The sequence below is a fragment of the Trachinotus anak genome, unplaced genomic scaffold (assembly GCF_046630095.1).
Source record: "Trachinotus anak isolate AG129_WGS33_773 ecotype Australia unplaced genomic scaffold, CSIRO_AGI_Tana_v1 ptg000004l, whole genome shotgun sequence".
Classification (NCBI taxonomy): domain Eukaryota; kingdom Metazoa; phylum Chordata; class Actinopteri; order Carangiformes; family Carangidae; genus Trachinotus; species Trachinotus anak.
Genome location: NW_027273855.1, coordinates 22,967,296 through 22,981,658, shown reverse-complemented (window position 1 = coordinate 22,981,658; position 14,363 = coordinate 22,967,296). Strand labels below are relative to the sequence as shown.

General features: G+C 41.8%; 2 protein-coding genes across 4 annotated transcripts; one reads left to right on the top strand and one right to left on the bottom strand.

The window, feature by feature from the left end:
* Positions 1-294: 294 nt before the first annotated feature.
* On the top strand, positions 295-6,044 carry dazap2 (DAZ associated protein 2). Its single transcript, XM_071477192.1, has 4 exons — positions 295-440; positions 2,139-2,257; positions 2,353-2,601; positions 2,729-6,044. Exons 1-4 carry the CDS (start codon positions 428-430, stop codon positions 2,855-2,857), a joined length of 510 nt encoding a protein of 169 aa, XP_071333293.1. The 5' UTR covers positions 295-427; the 3' UTR covers positions 2,858-6,044.
* A 420-nt stretch (positions 6,045-6,464) lies between these two features.
* LOC139621028 (small cell adhesion glycoprotein-like) lies at positions 6,465-10,733 on the bottom strand. Of its 3 annotated transcripts, none has more exons than XM_071477194.1 (6): positions 10,547-10,733; positions 9,924-9,955; positions 7,806-7,859; positions 7,627-7,686; positions 7,422-7,469; positions 6,465-7,335 (listed from the first exon to the last, which is right to left on the bottom strand). In XM_071477194.1, the coding sequence occupies exons 2-6, from the start codon at positions 9,928-9,930 to the stop codon at positions 7,163-7,165; spliced, it is 342 nt and encodes a 113-aa protein (XP_071333295.1). In that variant the 5' UTR covers positions 9,931-9,955; positions 10,547-10,733; the 3' UTR covers positions 6,465-7,162. The 3 variants fall into 3 exon arrangements, with proteins under 3 accessions (XP_071333295.1, XP_071333296.1, XP_071333294.1); XM_071477195.1 differs by lacking the exon at positions 10,547-10,733 and adding an exon at positions 10,339-10,452; XM_071477193.1 differs by lacking the exon at positions 10,547-10,733 and adding an exon at positions 10,162-10,278.
* Between the last annotated feature and the right edge of the window lie 3,630 nt (positions 10,734-14,363).

Below are 14,363 nucleotides of genomic sequence, written 5' to 3'. Positions count from 1 at the left end.
TGCAACATTAGACAACTAGCACTGAATTACTTTGATTACTGCAGGAATCTTAAAAACATGATGATCAATCAAGTTCCAATTCCTGTAACATTAGCCTACATTTTTCACGTAATTATAATCAGTCCAATTATTATTATTATTATTATTATTATTATTATTATTATTTTTGTTCGTGAATGAGAAAACTGTTCACCTTCGCCTCCCTCTTCGGCTCCCCTCGGCTTCCGTCGGTAGGGGGCGCGCAAGCCGACGAAGCGCTGCGTGCGTCGAGAGCGAGTGACGTCACCACTTCCACAACAACAAGAAGCTGAAAAACAAGGAAGTGGATGATCGTGAAGCAGCCGTAACCTGTTATAAGGCCGTGACTACATAGACAGAGTCTCCCTTTTAATCTGATATTCCTCAGCCTCCGGATCAGTCCACAACAATGAACAACAAAGGTATTTCTCCAGACATTATTTAGGCGATCAGCCAACTGTTCGCTTTCGGACGCTGACGTTATAAGTATGGATGAGGAGCTGTCGTTATGGCCATCTGAAGGAGAGGACTTCACGTCTAGCTACGTACATGACAATAAACCGACGCTTTCTGGTTAACACCGAGCACAGTCATGTTCAACTTGGCCGTCTAGTTTATCATCTAATACTAAAGCTGTTAATAGGGAACATCTAGATTCACTGTCACCTTATATTCCCGCAGCGTTGTCGGCTAAGTCGCATATTTTCAGTCAGCTAGCATCACTGAAAACAGACGAATTTTAAAGGCAAAGATGTCACCGTTTCCTCTTGTTTTGTAAGACCCACGCATGGGACTTTCATTTTTTTTCATGTATTTTGTTGCTATGTTGCTCATGTGCATTTAGATAAGTTCATATGTTGTATATTTAACAATATTGTAAAAATCGTTTAACCCTTTTTTAGTCATTTTTACCAAAATGTTTAAAAAATTTTCTCAGATTCCAGCTACTCACATGTATCTAAATCCTGTAGTGTGTCTTTGACAGAAGTTCAAATTGGTAATTACAACCATAAAAACTACAGCTAAAACTAATTAGTTAATCAGAAGCAGGGTGTAATATTAAAGAAAAAAAAACTGAAAGCATCAAGACTAATAATAATAATAATAATAATAATGTAAAACAATTAAATATAACTAAAACGATTAGTTGATTAAACGATTGGTCGATTTATTGATTGGTCAAATTATTCAGCGACTAATTGGATTTATTTTTAATGCAGAAATGGCAAAAGTTCTCTTCTCAAATGTGAAAAATTTCTGTTTTCTTTGTCTTCCCATCAGACAAAATTCGACTTTAAGGCATCAGCATGGGGTTTTCAAAATAGAGAAAAAATTAATAGATGATGAAAAAGTCAGTATTTAGAAACTCCACCTCGTCACAGTTTCCAAATACATGTAGCCAGCCATACAACCATGCTCAGGTATTTGTTGCAGCCAGGCAGGTTTGTAGAAGTAGATGTAGAGTTGCAACTTCTGATTATTTTCATCAACTGAATGATTAATTTCCCAATAAAATTGTTTGGTCTATCGAGTGTTAGCAATTAGCAGAAATGCCCATCACAAGGTGATACCTTTCGTCTTTTTTTGACTGATGAGAGAACAAAGAAAACTAGAAATATTTCACATTTGAGAAGCTACAACCAGAGAACTTTTGCATAAAAAAACTATGTTAACGATTAGTTGATTATCAAAATTAGTTGCACATTAATTCTCCATAAAAAAAAAAACCAACTAATTCATTTTAGCTGCAGTTTTTATAGTTGGAATAACAAATGTGGTCTTTTTGGTGCAGTTTTGTCAAGACAACAATACAGAATGTATAAACAGAAAATTTCTTATGGCCCTTTTTTATTCTTTTTGGATAAAATCAATTTTACTAGAAGGCCATCTGCAGCTGTGAGCTACTAGAATTGACATTAAGTGTTACATTAATTTGCTGTCTATATTAAACATTAAAATATATTCTAGTACTGCTGAAATGTTATATTCTTACAGTAAATATGATGTTGTTTACTGCTGAAACAGACACACAATCACTTCACTCTAGTCTGAGATTTGTGTCAGTCATTGTTAAGACTATAGAGACAACTATTTACTTAAAGTAAAATGTTGTTTTGCAGGTTCATATCCACAGCAGGCTGTGTACCCTCAGCAGAGCACTGCACCTGTATACCCTCCTGCTATGCAAATGTCTCCTCAGGCACCTCCTTACACAGACACACCACCTGCATATTCTGAGGTAACTAATTTATACGTCACACAGTAATACAATTAATACTCACAGTAACCTTTCTAAACAGATTTAAACCTGTCTGTCCTTCTCTGTGTCTGCAGATATACCAGCCCAGATATGTGCTTCCACCTCAGGTGCCTGGTCAGATGGCTCAGATGTCCTCTCACTACCCTGGTGCTCAGATGTTTATGCCCATGCAGCCACCTATGGCTGTTGGGCCAGTGAGCCAGAATGTCCCCATGGCTTACTATCCCATGGGAGCCATGTATCCGCATGGCTCAACAGTGATGGTGGATGGTGGCTTTGATGCTGGTGCTCGCTTCACAGCAGGCAGCAGTGTTTCCATCCCAGTGAGTGTCCATCTAATTCAACGGTTTTAAAGGAGCCACATCGAATCACAGTTAGGATGTTGCTGAGATGCAGTGTCATCTTATCTTATGTCTGTGTATGTTTGTGCTTGTTTCTCCCCTTCTCTAGCCCCCACCTCCTGGACATCCACCCAATGCAGCTCAGCTGGCTGCCATGCAGGGTGCCAATGTTGTAATGTCACAGCGCAAGAGTAACTTCTTCCTGGGTGGATCCAGTGGAGGTTATACCATCTGGTAACAGCAACTTCTCCATCATGCCTAAACCGTGTCCCCGTCCCAAATGATGCCCCAGTTCTACCCCCATCCCATATACCACCCTCTTCAGGCTGCTTGGCCATGCCACAATACTGATATCACCTAACGGAATGTAATATTTTAGAGCCCTTGTGAAAGGTACAGTACTCCACTTGTGACCTAGAGATCAAATGATAAATGCCACTGCCTGGAGAGGATAAATGAAAATTTTTAATGTTGTAGAGTTCATGCCATTATTCTTCATTGGGTCTAACCTCTTTGGTCATTCCAGATTGGACCTCTTTCAGGCATTTGATGAAGAGACCTGGTCTCCTTTGATCAAATAGATCACAAATTACATTGAGATGTTCTTGTATACCTGTAAAGCTACGTAAATGAAATGTTGAAATAACAGACCCGCATTATTTAGTTTAGCTGCTTTATGGTGAAAGTGAAACGCAGTTACAAAGTTGCAGTTAAAGCGCAAAAAAAAAAAGAAATCTCCACTTGTCTTTTTTGAAAACTTTTAGTGTAGTTCAATTAATAGATGTGTAATAGTTCCATGTAAATACCAGTATGATGATGATGATGATGATGATGATGATGATGATCAAGAGAAATTACAACTCAACTATACAAAAAAAAAAAAATCTGCATCCTGGATGCTTTTAGTTAGAATTGTCTTGTCTTTTGCACAGTATCAAAAATACCGTGGCGAATCTGTTGCACAGTGAACTGCCTATCTGACAGATTGTTCCATTCAAATCACTTGTAAATTAAATAAATTGAATTAAAGCAAATAATTGACAAAAAGATTCCATGCAATATCCAAAGTGAATTACTGTACCTTGGTGGGCAACTTGTAGATGAACATAGTCAAGTGCCAAAGAGCACTGGGGATAGCCCCAATTTAAAGCAAATTAACTTCAGTAAACTTAAAGGAAAGAAATTTAAAGTAAATCCAAATAGTAAGTTGAATGGGAAGGGGTGGTTGGTGTAACATTTTAGCTTTTTTTTTTTTTTTTTTTTTTTGTCTCCTGTTTCTATTTCACAGTCGGATACCCAGAGTTTATACACTAAATGTTTATTGTACAGGTTTCAAGAACTACCCTCCATAGTTTCTCTTTCACGAAGTATAATTTGGTATCATCAAATAAAAATCTTCACCATAGAGGAACGTCACCTTTGTGATAGCATTAGTCAACATTTTCTAAGGTTGAGGAGACATAAATATTCCAGTGTTTCATTTCTTCCTTCATGACTTTTCCACATTCAAGTGATTTACACGAGTAGTTAGGCTAGTACGTTTGTTAGTATAACCAATGAGCTGGTTGTACCAAAGATTTGGTCTACAATGCACTTATGTTTGGTTGTGACCGTAAATTTTCAACGTCACAATTTAAAAGCAAACATATCATCGAAAGAGCAGTCATGAGGTCGTTGGTGCCCAGCGCCGTCAGTCTGACACGACTGCGAGTGTTAGTTAATGTGTTAATGTCACTTTATGTGGGTCACTTGCATCTTTTAAGTTGTTGCATACTTTTGCACCTTTTGCTATGTACAAATTTGATTAAATACTTTTTATCTGAGATGCACTGCTAAGCAAATCTGAGAAGTTGCAGACAAGGGGCTACTCTCTCTTTTTTTAAAATTCTGGTTTCATGTCTTTTTAAAGGAAAGCTGTGAGATTTTTGAACATTTTTAGATTTTACAAAAATGCTTCTTTTTCATCAAGTCTATTCCATTTTAAAGTAATGTCAAGATTTGTCGTGTTGTTCAGTAGATTGGAAGTGTATGCAAACTTTTTTGCAGTGAGGCTATTATCACTGTCAGCATAACTGTTAATTTCCAGGACATTTTTGTGCTGCTAATTAAACCTCTTTAGAATATTTACATCCTACATTATCATGCAAGCTTAAATAAAATATTTGAAACTAGGTAAGTCTGTGTGGATACCATCGACTGATATTTGTAGATATTCTTCATTTTGTTGCTGGTAGCATCAATGTGTCACTGGGTATCCGACATACCATATCAAGTTTTAACAGCTGTGGCCTACAGGAAACAAATGCTGTTGCCGTCAAGCAACATTCAGTGATTTCAGTGTTATTTCAGTCAGAAAGACCAGCTGTCTGAAAGCCCGCTTCTTTCATCTGATGACCCTCGTCTGATGAACCTCCTCCATGCAGCTCACACACACACAAAGCTGCTAGAGCATACGTGACTGACGGGCCACGCAAGTGTTTCTAAACATCTCAGTGTGCAGTTACTGTCTCGTACGGGGAAGAGGCCACAGCTCTCAAAACTTCCAAAAATGTGATTCCAACAAATATTTTCTTCTTTTTTTTTCCCATCTCTGCTCTGATTGTTTGTTAAGCAGCATAATGGTGGCTTTGTCCCAGCAATATGAAGTACTGTAAACTGCAGCTGACCAGTAGATGCTATGCCAACCACAGCCAGCAAATGGATCACTCTTTGGTGAAGGATTATGGACATTTATAGTTCAGGGATTCTCTTGACAATATTTTGTAAAATAGATGTATGTACTAAAGTGATGTGACGGACTTTGGTACACATTCTATCTTTTAAGATTACTAAAGGAGATGAGTGTCACTACAGTTTGCTGAGACATGTCAAAGATGGAATACTTTGAAAAAAAGAACTTAGGTGCACTTAACTTTTTTATACTAAACTTAAAATTTAAAATGTAAGTTTAGAATAAAGGTTATTTTGGAAATTTGAAATGTTGCATGTTTTGTCATTGAATTTTATTTACATGTACAATGTATTAGGTATTGATAATAGGTATAGGTATTGTAGGTATTGATCTCAAGTACGAGACTAGATAACATCTGGAATTTAGGTGATTGTATTGTTGTGGCCAGACTGAATCACAGGTCATTTACAATTTTATTAACTTATTTGGGTCCTTCTACTTGCTTGGCCTTCATCCCAAGAAGTCATCATCAGTATTTACAGTACAGAACCCAAATATTGTCACTTTGATATAAAAAAGGTATCAAGTCAAACATGATTCTGTATTTTTGGTAAAATCAGCCACCTTACACTGAGTTGCCAGTTTGTTCCCTTCATTCAGTCATATGTGTTGCTGTTCACTCCAGCCCACAGTACGTCACACCTCTATGAAGTTTCAGTTGTTGTTGATGCTGACATAAAGGTTTTGATTCATATCTGTGGTAATTCTTTGAAGCAGAGGTTTGTTGTCTCGTTTTGGAATACATGATACATAACATTTCAAATCAACCCTCAAACAGGGTCAACACAGACTGAACATTCATTCATATGAACACAGAAAGGCCTCAAAATGTCCAGCAGGTTCGAACCCAGGACCTTCTTGCTGCGAGGAGACAGTGCAACCACTGCACCACCGTTCTGCCACCGACTGGACATAAGCATCATCATAATAGTGAGATTTTGTGCTGGACTGTTGTCTGGGATTATAGTGGATGTGGGGTCAGGGTGTGTCTAACAAACTCATGTAAAGTGTCTAAATCATATGAATTCTTTACACATTGATCATCAATTCAAAGTCAGATTGTGTGCAGCAGAGCTGATGATTACAACATTAAATACATGACTGTAAGCTGTGACACAAGTCCAAAAACAGGTTTTATTGCCTTCCATGTTTATCTCAAATGGGGAAGCAACCAGTAACAATCTGTGGAAATGAAATATACAAAAAAAAAGCATCAAATGCAACAAATAAAGTTTGCTGTCCTATATTCAAAGAGGGATATAATTTATTTTAACTAGCTTATTAAAGAACTGCATAGAAAAACTATCATTTTAAAAGCAAATCAATAGAAAAGTAACTGCCCTCAACAGCACCAGAACAAGAAAAAAAAAAATACAGTATGTCTGAATGAAACAGCATATTGCAAATACCAAAGAGAAAAACCGAAACACAGCTGATAAATAGTGAAACTTAGAAGCTAAACTTACACTTTAAAAAGCTGCTGAGTATTTACTGATCATGTAACTGTGACCAATTTAAAATCCCGCCACCTGTTCACGCCTCGCTCTGCTAGTCTGCACACACCTGTTGTCTGTCACCTGCTCCTCATCACTCTTAACTTCATCTTTGGTTTTGCTTGTGAACATGTGCGTTTGCTTTAGAGCAAAAATCTTAAACAAGGTATTCCTCTGATCAGTGTGCAGCAAGTAGCGGCCTTCCCTCAAAACACACACACAGAAACAAAAAGAAAAAGTCCTATTTCTGCTCAGGCCTCCATGGACTCTTTTTTTTTTCCTTAAGCCCCACTCACGACCTGCACGTCATGCTTCACATTTAGATAAAGTATTCCTTCTTTTCACTCGCTGCCTGGTTACTGTACTCCTCATCGGGGTCCTCTCCTGGAGCCAGCTCCCCTGTCGTCCTGTAGTCTCCTTTATTGTGGCAGAGGTACCGGTAAAGCAGGAAGCCCAGAACAGCTACCGTCACCAGGATGAGAACAATGACCACTGGGGGAAAAAAAATGCTGTTGTAAGACATTTATGGCTTCACAATGCAACAAAAACAAAGTTCAGGATAAACAACGAACAGTTACCTGCAATAACGGCAGAGTCTGAACTCGTGGGGACGGCTGTCGTTACCACTGAGAAGAGAAAAGAAAACAAGCAGATTAGTTTTTAAACCACTGGTGACAGTTAAGAGACAAGGTAGAAAGGTCATGAGAATCTGTTTCTACTGAGAGGAAGTAAACTGTGAGTGTCCAGGAGAGAAAAGATAAAAACAAAAATGGTGGGAGTTACCCTGAATCATCGTGGTGTCTGCTTGTGTGGGAAGTGATGTCAAAGGCGCCATACTTGATGCTGGGGAGGAAAAAAAAAAAAGCACAGCACAAACTATAAGGTTATGACATCAGAATACGTGTTAGCTACAGCATCCAAATTCACATTCCCAACAGATCTTAAAAACACAGAGTACTCACTCTGCCTCACAGTCGTGTTTGTAGAGTCTGTTGTTAAAGGCACCATATCTGAACCTGGAAGATCAAAACGCATGTTAACAATGTCACAGGGCTCTTATCTGCAGCCCACAGTGTGTGTGCTAGAAGAGACTTGTGTAACCGCATAGCTGGGGGGGGGGATATTAAGTGTTGTGACACAGTAATCTGATTATTAAGGGCTGGAACTGAAACAAAACTGTCAATCTCCTATTTATTTCTGAATCCTCTGTGATGCAAGCACTTAATCAGAGAACACGCCGGCGCCAGAGGAAGTACTGAGATTTATTCATTTCAGTAAAAGTGACGATACCGCAGTATAAAAACACTCAAATACAAGCATGTTAAAAGTTTGACTGAAGCAGAAGCACACAAGTATTATCAGCAACAGACACAACATGAATTAGTCGACTGACAGAAAATAAATCGGCAAAAAATGCCAAACATTCTTCGGTTTGAAGCTTTCGAATGTGAGAATGTGCTGCTTTTCTTGGTCTTACTCTGCTGTGAACTGAATTTTCTCAGCTTTGTGACGGTTGGTTGAATTAAAACAGGACAACTGAAGACATCACCTTGGGCTCTCAGGCATTTTTCACAAGTACAACTACCTCAAAGTTTGACACAATTACTCTAGTAAATGTATGTATTACTTAACTTCAGAAATCATCAGAGTCAGGTTTACCTCCTGGGGGGTCTGGGGGCAAAAATCTGTCATTGGGCCCCTGTTGACCCCACAGCTGCCCTGCTCCATCCTGGTGATTACCACATTTCCTGTGCACTTCCTCACTCCCCACACAACAACAAGTATTTACCCACCCTGCCCATCCCTGTGCCACAACAGAGCAGCTGAGAAAGCTAAGGCGGACGAAGGTGAGGATGAGATCGGCTCCAGAATTCTCTACTCCTGTATGGACCAGCTGGGTGGGAAGGTCCAGTCCACCTCCAACACGAGCATGAAACTGGAGAGAGCGCCATCCTCGTGGTCGACTTCCTGCGTGAGACCAGTGCCAAAGAAACCAGACCCAAAGGAAGTGCACAGCCACAGGCAGGTGGCACCGACCTATCCCCCGATGAAGGCCCAGGACAGGCTGGTCCTGGCCTTACCTCCGCCCTCTGCTGCAGTTCACATACCAGCGAGGCATCAGTGTGGCCAGCGCCATCATCCACCTCCTCAACAGATCCCTCTCCCTCGTGGAAAAGCCTGAATGTACTGTGAGAACCATGTTCTTCAATTTCTCCAGTGCATTCAACATCATACAACCCACACTCCTGGGGGACAGGACGGCTCCTGGATCCTGGACTACCTCACAAACTGACCACAGTATGTGTGGTAAAAAGGACTGTGTCCCCGACACAGTGCTCTGCAGCATGGGGGCTCTACAAGGGACAGTCCTGGCCCCCTTCCTGTTTATCCTCTATCCATAACTCATCAAAAGTTCTCAGACAACTCCACTAAAGTTGGCTACATCACTGATGGAGCTATAGAGCACGAACCCAGGATGTTGTGGGCTGGTGTCAGTGGAACTGTCTCCTAATAAACACTGAAAAACCAAAGAGCCGTGAATAGATTTCCCCAGGACCAAACACCACCCACACCTGTGAATTTCAGGGTGTAGAAACTGGATAGATAATGCTAATACACGTTAGAAGAGGAGGAGACTGGGGTCTTCTCTCACCGTTGCTCGATGTTACACTTCATGTAAATAATGTGCAATAGTACACCTCGTAAACACACTGATCATGTAAATATGTTTTATCTCGATGCCTCCCCTCATCTATATCCTGCTGCTGCCGTAACAGGGAATAACAACACCCAAGGTTTTATGGATGTCAATTACTGGGAAGTAATTTCATTTTTAAAAATTTTTTTTATTTTATTTTACTGCATTTGGAAAATAAAGAAATAAAAACCTAAAAGAATAAAACTCTTAAAGTAACAAATGATAATCTCAGCTGATAGCTCCCTTTAATTCATTCATTCAACAGCACAACCAGCTGATGAATCAACCTGGGGCTTCTGGGGCCCCTATGGCAGGGCCACACAACGACATTTAATCACAGAAATGAACCAGCCTTGTTAGTATTGATTAAAGGTGCACTTACTGTTCATGGCTGCTTTTGAACTCACTGCAGACCTGTAGGAAACACACAAAATGGTAAAAACCAACAAATAGATTGTTAATATTTCTCTGGCATTTCTGCAGAACTGTCTTTAAGAGCCGCAACTCTTTCTGGATTGACTATATTTTGATTGTTGATGAATCATTTTAGTTATTTTTCAAGCAAAAGTTCAGATTTTGGAGTTTCAGACTTTTGAGTAAGTGTGTGAAACAGATTCAACCTTGAACTGTGGTAGATTTTAACATTCATTTGTCGCCATTTCGGGCTGAACCATCAATTATCGATTGATGGAGAAGAAGTGATGAGAAAAACACGTCGCAGTTAAATGTTTGGATGTTTTCCACCCGTGTCACATGAGCCCAAATGTTTTATCCCAACATGGGAAACGGCTGAACACCTTTTCCTCCTTTGTCACCGGACATTTCTCATTTCTCGGCGGCTTCTTTGTCTCTCTGGTAAACAAGCTTGTCTGACCTTTAGAGAAACGCAAACTCCCGCACCCGCATGTCCTCAACAACGACGTGGGAGCTTAAAAAAAAAAAAAAAAAAAAAAACACTAAACAAACAATCCGACATTGTTCATCACAGCTGGACCGTGGGCTTACCTGGGCGCAGCGGGGGCGTTTCACAAACCCGGATAACCAAACTTTTCCCGCAGCTCAGCGCAGAGGTGGAGAAAACTAACGCACACTGCGAACTTCAGAGTGAAGTAAAGTCGCTGTGGGTCTGCTCGGAGTGCGGCTGTGAAACACCGTCAGGAGTCACACTTCTTCCCCCACCACCCGTGAGTCATTCAGGACACGCTCTCGATTTCCGACCCCTCCCTTTCCGACCCGTCTCCGCGTCAAAGATCGTCTATGCGCACAGTATCTCACTGCAGAGTTAAAAAAAAAACAAAAAAACACACATCTGCACTGGACCCTTGCCCCTAAGAAAAGGTCAACCTCCCAGTCACTGGATAATTTGTACCCTGGTTGTGAGCTCTTCTATAAAATAAGTTTCTTGTTCAAATGATACAATATATGACACAAACTCAAACATCAGAGGAAATCAGATCAGCGTTTCACATGATGACCCCTCAGATTAACCTGGTGCCTGTACGCTGTCTGATCTGCTGTTTCTTACACTGATGAGGGTTAGAGCTGAAACACCTTCGTTTATATTAGATGACACAACTATTTCATGTTTTCTTTATCAAAATAAAAGGCTGTAAGATTGACATTTTCTGTAATATTTAATGACATCGGATCAGATGGTTGTGGGAGGAAACCGGAGTACCCGGAGAAAACCCACGCAGACACGGGGAGAACTTACAAACTCACAGAAAGAAGAGGGATAGTCGGTGGTTTCTTCTTCCTGTGAGGCTGCAGTCCTGAGCCCCCGTGTCGCCCTTGGATGGGAGGGGGGGGTGGGGGGGTTGGGTGGGGAGAGGGGGAGGGAATGATGGCGGGGGTGGGGTGAGAGGGTGAGGAAGGAGGGTAGGATGACGAAGGAGGGTGAGGAGGAAGGGGGAGTGGGGGTAGAGGGTGATGAGTTCAGGTGGGGTGAGGAGGGAGGGGGAGTGGGGCAGAGGGTGAGTTGAGGTGGGGTGAGGAGGGAGGGGGAGTGGGGCAGAGGGTGAGTTCAGGTGGGGTGAGGAGGGAGGGGGAGTGGGGCAGAGGGTGAGTTCAGGTGGGGTGAGGAGGGAGGGGGAGTGGGGCAGAGGGTGAGTTCAGGTGGGGTGAGGAGGGAGGGGGAGTGGGGCAGAGGGTGAGTTCAGGTGGGGTGAGGAGGGAGGGGGAGTGGGGCAGAGGGTGAGTTCAGGTGGGGTGAGGAGGGAGGGGGAGTGGGGCAGAGGGTGAGTTCAGGTGGGGTGAGGAGGGAGGGGGAGTGGGGCAGAGGGTGTCTCTCTCTTTAAGTCCTCTTAAAGAGCTGCAGGAATCGTTTCCAGGCAGATTTCCTCTTCTTCTTTCCCTGAGCCTCCTGCATCTGCTTCTCCAGAGCCAGAAATCTGTCGGTGACTTCGTCCACACATTTATCTCTCTCGTCCTCCCCGTCCTCCAGAACCTGCTTGATTCTCGCGAGGGACTCCATGAGGCCGGACTTCTCCTTTTGCCACTGGAGCCTCTCCTGGTCCAGAGCTTCCTGTGCCTCGGTCACTGCTGCCGTCAGCTTGGAGGTTTCCAGCTTGTTCTCAGCCAGGAGACCAGACCTGTCCTCCTCCCACTGGCGACGTGACGATTCCAGGTCGTATTCAGCCTGGGCCAGTGCGAGCTGGACTTTCATAGTCTCCTCAACCTCTCTGGCGAGGCGGGTCTCGGCCTCCTGCTGCATCAGTCTTTCAGCTCTGATGGCTTCCTCCAGCGCTTTTGTTTTTCTGGCAGCTTCTCTTCTCATCTTGCCTGAGTTGTACAGCTCGTTGGCGATGAACCCCATCTCCTCCTCCTCCTCGACTGTCTCAAGCTTCACCTGGTCGATCCTCTGGACGATGGCACGCTGCTCCTCCTCCAGCTCTGAGATCCTCTTGTCCTTATCGCCCATGATCCTGTTCAGCTCCCGCTCAGGTATTTGAAGGAGAGCCTGGTGAGTCAACTCAGCCTGGGCTTCGTTTCCCTCTGTCCTGCAGCTCTCTTGTCCCTCTTCTTTGTGCTCTTTTGGTGGAGCACTCTGGATTAAATGTAAATTGACCTGCAGCCAGGACTTCAGGTCGAACCCCCCTTGGACTGGCTCCACGGCTGCAGGTATCTTCCTCATCGCTGGTTCCATGATGAGTCAAATTGTTTCTCTCTGCAACAAGTTTTTGACTGTAGATGTTTGCTCTGTGTGTCTTCTGTGCTGAGACGCTCTGTTCGCTCTGTGACTGTCGTCTGGAACTGAGAGGATATCTGACTCTTGTCCAGTTCTTAAATGTACAGACACAACAAAGGCACAGAAAACGATGATGTCATTAGATTAAAGGAAAGGAATGTTGGGAACAGGAAGGAATGATGTCATATTCTCCAGTAATTTATTTTCAAAACAATGTTTATATTCAAATTCATTTATTCATCAATGATTTTTTGTGTTTTCTCTTTTGTCTGAGCCTGTACTCATGTGGTGTCGGAATTATCCAAAAAATGAGTTTCAGGTTCAGAGTTCAGTGAAAATGTTGCTGCATAAAGAAAAACAGACCAAAGTAAATGTTTCGTTAATTGTGAGAAACTTTTGATTAATAGTGCAAATTCACATCAAATCAAATCAAATCAAAGTACTTTAATGATGCCAAACTGGGAAATTGTTGCGTTGCAGCAGCAGCATAACTTACAATATGTACAATACAATACACAAAGTAACAAAAAAAGAATGTACAATATTTAATAAACATGTTGCAGATCAGTTTTTCCTCATATTTAATGAGTGATATGGTTTGAGGATAAAACTGTTAGATGCAGTTAGAAAAGTTGATTCTTAGCCATAACTGTCATAATAACACTAACACAAATACTGGAAACAGCAGCAACATGTTGTTTCATCTTCTGTGAGGCCTCCATGTTGTTTCACCGTCTGACTTAAAGCCCTTGAACACACCATGGGGACATCCAAGGAGCAGTGAATGCAGCAATAACCTGCACTAAAAAGAATGAACTACCCAGCATGTCAGTGCCTCAGACGCACAAACACACACACACACAAATTAAATATGAAGAACTGCCTAAACCTGTGATGTAAACTTTATCTTAAATATTGCTCAATAAAGTGACTGCTAACAGGGTTGAAAAGTCAGTGTATTTATCACCATCACACACATTCACACATATGTGATTATTGAAGTGTTGTGTCACTCCTACCCTTAAGTCTGACACGACAAAAGCTTTCGCCTTCTCCCGCCTACCAAACTAACTGCCAGCCATGTAAATAAAAGCAGTACAGTAGCCTTAAACTGTTAAAATCTCACTTGAGCTTCCTTAAGCGGAGTAGTAGGCGACTAAATGAATCATGTTTTTCCCCTGGGGGCTGAACGTAGCTGTATGTGCTCACTGCTGAGATTGTTCAGTACCACAAACCCATACAAACCTGTGTACTTGTCTCAACTCGACTGCTGCTGACACTAGCTCTTGTGCAGACTCACTGCCCTCAACACTCCTTGTACATGCTGAACTATAGCCAATGGACACCGTGTGGGAGGTTTGGGGCTCGCCAGATTGATTCATGCAGTCTACCACAGTCACAGTAGGCTTAGTAGCTACTTATCAGCCTGTGGATACTACTCCCGATTCCAGGTTTTGAGTAAGTTAAACGACTTTTTGTGACTGTTAGTGTCAAGAATTGTTTTGTATTTTGATTTAAGTACTGTCATTGTTGGTTGACTTTTCTTTATTTGTAAAATACACACAGAGCATCAACATTTTTACCATAATCAGTTAAATAAAACATGTCTTGTGACATCTATTAGGTCCTATGCAA